At 42.8% G+C, this 9633-nt stretch overlaps 1 protein-coding gene across 4 annotated transcripts in view; it reads left to right on the top strand.

Annotated features, from left to right (window-relative positions):
- The first annotated feature begins 7788 nt into the window (after window positions 1–7788).
- HBS1L (HBS1 like translational GTPase) overlaps window positions 7789–9633 on the top strand; it is a 59162-nt gene continuing 57317 nt past the window's right edge. For all 4 annotated transcript variants that reach the window (XM_085575227.1, XM_085575226.1, XM_021540654.4 and 1 more), the window contains exon 1: window positions 7789–7934. In XM_085575227.1, the coding sequence (XP_085431353.1) occupies window positions 7892–7934 (43 nt within the window). In that variant the 5' untranslated portion in view covers window positions 7789–7891. The remainder of the gene's footprint in view (window positions 7935–9633) is intronic.

Below are 9633 nucleotides of genomic sequence, written 5' to 3'. Positions count from 1 at the left end.
TACTCACAGAGCATGTAGCATTCACTTTTTTACACATTTTTTCATCTGAGGAAACACTAATTTGAGTCCCTCTCTTGCATCTTGCCACTGAATTTAGGATGATTAAATATATGAAAATTGTTATTTTTCATAAACTTTGCTTCTATAAAAGTTTGCAACCCCTCACCCCCCACCCCAAAAAGCCTCCACAAAAATCACTAATGTAGAAGTGAGATTTGTTTCATTCTTTATTTCCATGAGTGCAGGGCAAAGAGAGACTCTGTTGCTGCAGGGATCTCCTCCATTCCAAGATGATATAGTTGATATTGTAAGTCAGAGGTTTAGCCTCTGGTGTTAGACAGGTATTGTCTGCAGGAATGGTTGATGCAAGGTACCAGTATGAAGTATTGTGGGAACATATTTTATCCACAGCAGAGAGACAGAAAGAACCATTGTGTCTATGCATGGTTTGGGGAAAAAAAAATTAATGCTAACTGAATTTGGCTTACACTGCAATGCTGTTGTGTCTTTCAAGGAATTCATTCAGTGGATACAAACATAAAACACACATGGACTTCAATACAAAGATGAAGTCCACCACATCTGCAATCAGCAACAAAATCAATTTAAATAAGTATAATTTTAAGCACACTAAGCAAACATTTGTATAGTTAACCTGTCCTCAGAGACAGCTTAGAAAGTGACAAAATATTATTTTCTGATTATTTTTTTTTTTGAGGTAGCATGATGTTTAATTAGAACAGCCTCATCAGTTTGGCTTTGGACACCAGTATTAAAATACTGATTCATAAGGCCTAAGCCATGTTTGCTTTTATAAAGCACAGATATGAAAACTCTGGAGATGAGTAAGATATCTCCAGTTAAACTGAAATCATGCTGTCACCCATGAGGTAGCTGCTGCAGCACCCTAAAAGCAAAAGCTTACATGCTGCTGTTCATAATATATGGTGTACAAACTTGGAAATTTTGGACTGGTAATTTTATTTTTTAATTGGTGCTTCTCCTTTACACTTTGTGGCTAATGTTTTCCTATTATCGAGGTCTTGCATATTTTAAACACCCACCCAATTCTGTGGTATTATGCATTTTTTTTAAGGTCTGAGTGACAAGTACATTGATATAAGTGAATCATCATTTTGCAGGCATAAATTTTTATCAGATCGGTTTTCTAATAGATTTATATATTTAAGACAGGGCATCTGCCATAAAAGATTAGCTCCTGGAAGATAGGCTGTTGTTCTAATAGCAAGTGATAGAATTTTATACTTTAAATATGTGAAACAAACTAGATAGTAAATGAGCATCTTGTTAAGTAGCTTCTGGTTATCAGATTAGAAAAGAAAAGAACTAAAAGGATATAATTGTGCAAGATTTCCATTCCCTGCTTGAGTCACTGCTTTGTGGCAGGACTGCATTTGACTCTAGAATACACCAAATATGACGACAAAGCAAAAAAGGCAAAATAAAAGAGCACCCGAAGTGCATTATATCCTGTGATTGCAGGATGAATTAGCAATACCTGCTATGGGATTCTTACATGACAATAATTTGAGAGATAAAGAGAGACTTGATAATTTCTTGAAGAATCAGCCTTTGAAAGTGAAATCTTTGGGGGGAGAGGAAACAAAATACTTTAGTTGAAGACTGACATATAGTATCAGTATGAATGAAGCCACATTTCTTATTCATCAAATGATGCTCCCTGACACACTTAATAACACCGCATAAATCTTTTCAACCTGATGCATCCCAGTTTTACAGATTCAGTTCTGAGCCTCATGTGGGAAGAAATGTGACTCAGAATAACCATGGAGGTAGTGGATTTCTGAGAGAGGCAAGTACAGGGCATTTCCCTGACTCAGTGACCCAAAATATATAGCTGGGTTTGTCAAAAGCAGGTCCCAAAAATGTAAAAATGCAGAACACAGAAAACAAAATCAGAGTAATTCTAACAAAATTCTTAGACTTTAATAAACTGTCTTCCCAACAAGCTAAGTATTACTGTGCCTCCCAGAAGCACATATGTGTAAGCATTTGTTTTTTATTTTAAGTCTATAAGAAGAGATCAGTAGTGGAATCTCCCAGTCAGAATCATGTCATGAATTACTCTATATAGGAAAGTGATGATTTCCTAAACTATATTTACCCTGCTTTGATTTGCAGCTATAGATACTTGTGTAATGTCTCTCAAAAGACATTTACCAGGATCTAAGTTCCTTTTGGTGCTTTTTTTTCTACAGATGTAGTAGAAGAAGGTCCCACTGCTGTTACTGAAAGATTGATTGCATCTATAAGTCCTATCATTACAGACAAATTGATGAAGTCATTGTTTATGGTAGTAGCCAGGATCCATGACAAACTTTTAAAAGTGCTTGATAAAATGATGTATATAATCATACACAACGGAATGCTGCTAATATGCACTATAAATATATATATGTGTCACTATAAATTGCTTTAGTGTGGACACATGCATCATATTCAATCAAGTCCTAATGACAGCCTTCTGTTTTGCTTCTTCCTTAGGTCTGCAGTTCTCTTAATTTATCCTGTCAGTCACTTGTAACAAGAAAAGTAGATGGAATCTCTAATATGAAAATTTTCATACCTTGTAGGATTTTATATAGACTTTAAATATTTGCTGTGATCATGTTTAAGTATTCTTGTCATCTACACAAGGATGTAAACTGTTTGAATCCTGCTAATTTTTTAGCCATGATAATTTATTTTGCTCATGAACTTTGTAGTCTAATTCTGTCCTGAATGAAAGTTGTCTACTTTTATCAGTTTAAAATTTGCCTTCTTTCATGTTCAAGGAAATTGAGAAAAACTGTTACTATGAGAAAAACAAACCACAATGGTTATTTCTGAGCGACTCCTAGTATAAACTTAGGTCATGTTCCATTTTATACATCTTCTCTGTAAGACAAACTCTTAGTTCTTTTCATCTTTCTTCGTGTAAGATAATTCCCATACCCCTGATGATTTTCATCACTTATCTCTCTGTACCAACAATAAACTTCATAGACCAACTAGAAGTGAATGCCACTCTGTTGTAATAAAATATTGTTTTTATTCAGGGGTAAAACCAATAGATAATAGATTTTCATTGAGTACTTCACAGTGGCTTTAGCTACCATGCTCTTGGCAACCATGCTAGAATTTGAACTCCTTCTCTCCCAGCTGTGTGCTTCAGGCAGTTCCCCTCCTTCCAGAGACTGAACTTCCTTTTCTGGGCCAATATTTGGGTCACTGCAGATGAGAAGTATTCTGAGTGCCAGCAGGGAGGCAGCAGGGTGACAGAGGAATTTGGGATTGAAATCCAAGTGTTACAGAAAGTGTAGATTTACCTAAAGCCACTGAAATATTTTATTCATTTTTGCAACAGAAAGTTTACATACTTGTAAGGAACAAAAATGTGGTCAACTTGGCAGTGTTAGGTTTATGGTTGGATTGAATAATCTTAAAGGTCTTTTCTAGTTTTAATAATTTATGTTAAACTATACAAAGAACTCACTTTTCTAGACTGAATTGCCATTACATTACTGTTTGCCATTAGCTGCCATCTAACTTAGCTGTTAATAGATCCTGTTGAAATTGTGTAAGGTCTTGACTTAACATCAATCACTCATATGTGAAACTTGTTGTTCTGCATTGATCCATTCCCAAAGAAATAATAAATATATTTAACAAGCTCATTCATACTATGGAAAATTTGAGACACTTGCTATTTACCATATGTACAAAATGATAATTTATTAATACTCTTTGTTTTCTAACTTTTAAATCAGCTTTTGACTACATGGCATCATTTTAGACAAAAATAGACATGTATTTACATGTCATTTGAACTAGTCAGATCATTTAGCAGCTGGAAATGTGTTTACTGACCTTGATAATATTATATTTTAGAACTTAACAGCCACACCTGGTAGTGTGGTAAAATATCTGGAATTATGCTGTTTTTTTCCTAGCCTTCCTTCACTTTGGGTTAAAACGACAACACAATATTGAAATAGGCTGAATGCTTTGTAACTAAGACTATTCAATCACTAAAAAGCTTGGCGGTATCACTTGAAGAAGAAATAACATTATATGAAAGACTTTCCACTTAGCTAAAACGAAATTATTAAGTATTTTATTAACTGATTCTTACACTTATAAAAAAATTCATAGTGCTGAGGCTGGGAGTGCCCAACAGATTGCTGAAAAAAAGAGGATTATCAGAAATGCTGTCACCTGGATCGAGATCGGTGATCTTAGTTCACTTCTTAAGGCACACACCTTAAAGTAATATATAATTTCAGTGGGCAGGAAGCAAATGGATGCCACAAGTGACCTGGTTAGTCATTCCTTGGAGCTGCTGGAGCCAGACTGACAAGATTCTCTGATGGTGCTTTAATTGCTGCTGAAGGAATAATGTTTAGCTATAGAAGACTGCTTTGCTATCAGATGAATACTTTTCATGAACTTCGCATTCACACACAAGTAGCACTAACTGAAGTATAGCTAGCTAGGGCTTGAGGACTAAAGCTTATTATTTCTTGAACATCTTCCCCTAAAACATTTACATATGTCTCAGAATTAAGAAAAGGCAAGGAATAATCACAGTGTATTTGTGACTCTTTGAAGATACTAGTATAATATGAAATAATTATGCTCCTGTAAGAAATTGTTCTCTTTGGGTTCTTTTTTCCTTATATCTTATATAACTTATTACACTTTAAATGAAGAAAAATAACAACATTTTAAGTTCACTGTTAATACCATGGAAAGACTACATATTATATAATCTCATCCATTTGTCTTACCGTTATATTTACCTTTATATTTTACAACTGTTATTTTCCTGTTTTGAACTAATTTTGAAATCTTGAAATCAATCCTACATTTGATTATCAAGCAAATAAAATGAGCATCCTATCTGAGGAGGTCACAGTCACTGAAAATCAAGAGAAGTAATGAAAAAAAATTCAAGCATGAAAACTTTATTATTTGATAAGCAGCTGGTGATTTATGTAAAAAGCATCAATAAGAAGGATAAAAGAAATATCTTTGCAACACAATGGTCAGACGTGAGAAACAAGAATTGTCACTACCTGAAAGAAAAAAAAAAAAAAAACTAAATGTACATAATTAATATTTACTGGAGTTTTTAACATTTGAAGAATGGGGTTGAAGTAATTTCAGAGGCTGGAAAGTGTCTTTTCCAAAGTAAAGCCATTGGAGGCAGACTGGTATATATAGTTGTAATGATGAAGTGGCTCAAGTTACTTCACTGAAGGCCCAGAAAGCAGATGCTGGAATCAGGTTTTGAATTTAGAAGTGTGCTACCCTGGCTGTAGTAATAATGGATGATAGCAAGTCTCCACTTTTGTATCTTTGACTCAATGTCAAGAGATTGGGACAGGTAAGGATTAGCTCAACTACTGTCAAACCTGTGCTGCAGAGAACATTTGGGACACTAAAGGTCAACAGGACACAAGTATTGACCAGAAACCTTTGCTTCCAATTCTGTTTTAATCCTAGCACTGTATGAAAGTCATTATATAGAGCCTAAGCCTGTTTAGCTGCATGTGCTTCTCTGTAGAAATTAGTTAGAAATATGCAAATAATATAAGGAAACAATCTGCAACTTTGCATACTATTTGTATATGAACACAAACTTTAGGCTTATAGTTAATACTGTCAGTATTAACCTCTGGCAGTGGCCAGGAAGGATGTGGAGTGGTAGATAGTGACAGTTTTGGCATGTGGCCAAGGACAAGACAATAGTCAGGTGACAGGTACAGAAGCAGGGCATGTGTATTCGTAGGGATGTGTGGCTGTGTACTGGGGTATCAGAGGACAACCTGGAGCGTGCAGCTGGCTGGAGGGGGACTCGATTTCTGGTATTCTCAAGACTGGATGAAAAGATGGTAAATAAATTATTGAAGGTCTTAAAGAAAAAGACACCTGACTTCAAAAATATTAATGGTGTCATCTGCCTAGCAGCTCCCGAGCCCACAGATGAACACAGGTATCTGCAGGGGAACAACTGCGCTGGCAGATATGTAGACAGATTTTGCCACAGCTGGAGCTCATGAACTGGGATCTCTATCCCAACTCTCTCACCAGACCTTAAGGTCTTGTCTGCTTGTCCTCAGTTGTCTGCCCCAGCAAGAGGAGCAGCTGTAGGACATGCCTCGGCTATGCAAACACTTGGCAGTGCAATTGCTCCTGCAGGCTGAAACTTGGCATTAGAAAGTAATGGCACAGTAATGTGCCAATATAGTCAGATCAAGGCTCCACGTAGCCTAATGCTTTGACATTTTGCTTAATGCTGCCAACAGCAATGCTAATTATTACAGCTTGCATTTACCTACAGCAGCTCATTCAAGCCTGGCCACTCATCAGTCCCTGGATTGTAATGGCTACTTGTCATCAAAAAGCCAGGTCAGCTGGAGCTGTTTCAGATCCAGAAGTGAGAAAGGCCTTGTACTTAATTTCAAGCCCTGTTCCTGTGGTGGTACACACATCACAAACACTTACCTCAAGTGTGTTTAAATAAGCCTACCCTTAGTGAATTCAGGCCTATACAGAATACTCCCTTTTCATCAATGATGCAACTGCTTTTGAATAAACTTCAAACCACTTGCTTACATGTGCGCATGTAAAACTTGCCACTTTTGGCTTGAATCAAACTCATCATTAACAGAAAATGGGCATCTCACATCTAGACTGTCCCTGTAACTCACAATACCACACAGACAGCTACTACAGACAGGCTCCATGCTACCAGACCCTGCAGAATCGCAGCAACGTTTATTCAGGCTGGAAGACGCCTCCAAGGTCACGGACACCAAGCTCCGGCCGGTCCCCCCGCGACAGGCACCCCTCAGCCGCAGGTGCTTTCCCAGTCCCGCCGCCTGGCAGCCCCGCACTCCCGCACTTCCGCAGTCCCACAGCCCCGCACACTCCCGCAGCCCCATAGCCCCGCACTCCCGCGGTCCCACAGCCCCGCACACTCCCGCTGTCCCGCAGCCGGGCAGCCCCGCACTCCCGCGGTCCCACACTCCCGCAGCCCCATAGCCCCGCACTCCCGCGGTCCCGCACTCCCGCGGTCCCACAGTCCCGCAGCCCGGCAGTCCTACACTCCCACACTCCCGCAGCCCCGCAGTCCCACAGCCCCGCACACTCCCGCAGCCCCACAGCCCCGCACTCCCGCGGTCCCACAGCCCCGCACACTCCCGCAGCCCCATAGCCCCGCACTCCCGCGGTCCCACAGCCCCGCACACTCCCGCAGCCCCATAGCCCCGCACTCCCGCGGTCCCACAGCCCCGCACACTCCCGCAGCCCCACAGCCCCGCACACTCCCGCAGTCCCACAGCCCGGCAGTCCCGCACTCCCACACTCCCGCACTCCCGCTGTCCCGCAGCCCGGCAGCCCCGCACTCCCGCTGTCCCACAGTCCCGCACTCCCACACTCCCGCAGCCCCGCAGTCCCACAGCCCCACACACTCCCGCAGTCCCACAGCCCCGCACACTCCCGCAGTCCCACACTCCCACAGCCCCGCACACTCCCGCAGTCCCACAGTCCCGCACTCCGGCTGTCCCACAGCCCCGCGCTCCCCTCCCCGCTCCGCCCCCCCCGCCCGCCGCGCGGGCGGGGCGCGAGCGCCTCCGGGCGCCGCCCCCGGCCCCGCGCGACCCGCCGGCCCGAGCCAGGCGGGACGGGCCGTGCGCATGCCCAGCAGCACACGAGGGCGGAAGCGGCGCCCTGCGCGCCTGCGCAGGAGGGGGCTCCTCCAGGCGCCGCCGTACTTCAACATGGCGACCTAGGCCGGCCGCGCCAGCGTCACCGCGGGCGGGCGAGCGAGGCCGTCGCCGCCGCTGCTGCCGCTGTCGCCGTCATGTCCCGGCACAGGAACGTCCGAGGATATAACTACGACGAAGGTAGCGGTTATGGCGAGCAGGCGGTGGTGGCGGAGCTGCGGACCCGTCGGTCCCTCGGCGCTCCGCCCGGCCCCTGCTACCGGCCGGGCCACCCGTACCGTGGCCGCGGGCAGGAGGGTGTGGCGGGCCTCGCACGGCGGTAGGGGAGGGTCCGGGGGGCTGTCAGGGGCGGTGGGAGGGGAAAAGCCGCGCCCTCACCTCCCCTCGGCGGGGGTTGGTCGGGGCTCCGGGCGAGGCCTCGCCCCGCCCCGTTCCCGGCCCGTTTCCCGCCCGAGTGGGGAGGGTCGGGCACACGTGGCTGCTCTCCTGCTGCTGCCGGGGGCTCCCGGGAGCTTCCACACGGGGCGAGCGTGGCCTTGGTACGTGGTCCAAGCCACGGCTGCCTTGCCTTGAGCTGCCCAAATTTACTCTGCTTTTCAGTAGCGGCACTGACTTGAAAAAAGCCTCAGTATGGTTGAATCCATCCATCTTTAGTCTTGAAAAACTTAAAAATTTGTATTCAGGGCCAAAGTCTAGCCAAGTGTTGCTGATGTTAATAGAAATGGGTTAACAGCTGTTACTTGAGGAAGAAGTGTAATTCTTAAAGATGGAGTTGTGCATTTAGGGAACAACCTCTTTTTCAGGCACCTGTCTCATTTTACTTGTGCTTCTTGCATGGAATGAAGAGTTCTTCCATAAGAATATGGCTTGTATCTGCAGTACGGCAGCTTTCTTTGTGCCTTGGCCCCCTTAACTTACACAAACTGTAAATCAGAGTATTTTTTTTTCCCTGAAAGTCTTTATTTTTGTTGGTTTGGGCTGTGGAGAAATGGACACACTTTGGCTCATACTGATATTTTAAAGAGCCCTTTGCTGAGGGAGCAGTAATTTTGTTGCTTCACTTTGTCATATTATTACAAAAATGCAAGGAAAGCTTCAGCTTGCCTCTGGTCTTCTGTTGAGTAAACAGACTACATGGTTTTTATGTATTATAGTAGTACAAATTGGGTTTTTCACTCTGGTATTGGAATTTCTTGGAAGTTGTAAATTCATGTGAGCTGTGCTGACTGTGTTCCCACCTTGCAGTTTCTGCTAGTGTAAATTTTCCTAATATAGGCAAAGCCCTGAATTAGATTGGGAATTCTACTGCTTGATTTTTCATCCTCTAGAGACCATTTTTCATCACAGATTGGTTGAAACGTTGATTTCAGCCGAGTCTCTGGCTTTTGAAAAGTTGAGTGTGCAATCCATAGAGTCTTGATGCACTCATCAGACTCTCTTGTAATGAGTTTGTTCATTACTGCGTAATGAGATACACAGTAATCTTAATAGCTACGCAGTAGCTAATAAGGCACATTTTGCTATTGGAAATGTGACTGTGAGGTTATGTGTCAGGTCTTTACCCTTGTACCATATGTTTCTTCTGTAGTCACACAGAATCATTTATGACCCAAATGAATGAGACTTTGTGTCTTCTTACCTGTTAAATGCAATATGCTTTTTTTATACTGCATCTGATTCTGTAATGCCCAAATACAAATCCCATTTCTAAGCTGAATATTTACAGGTTTTTTTTTAGTTTCCTTTCATAGGAAGACTTCTGAGGCCTTAGATCTTCTGGGCTTTATTTGACTATGTTCTATGTTTTTCCCCTCTCCTTTCTGAGATACTGTGATCATAACCAAATGTGATATTCCATCTGCAAGTATCTTGGCAGTGC

The sequence above is a fragment of the Lonchura striata genome, chromosome 3, assembly GCF_050655825.1.
Source record: "Lonchura striata isolate lonStrDom1 chromosome 3, ASM5065582v1, whole genome shotgun sequence".
NCBI lineage: Eukaryota > Metazoa > Chordata > Aves > Passeriformes > Estrildidae > Lonchura > Lonchura striata.
The sequence above is the reverse complement of the archived record's forward strand: the minus strand, read 5'-3'. Positions and strand labels throughout refer to the sequence as shown.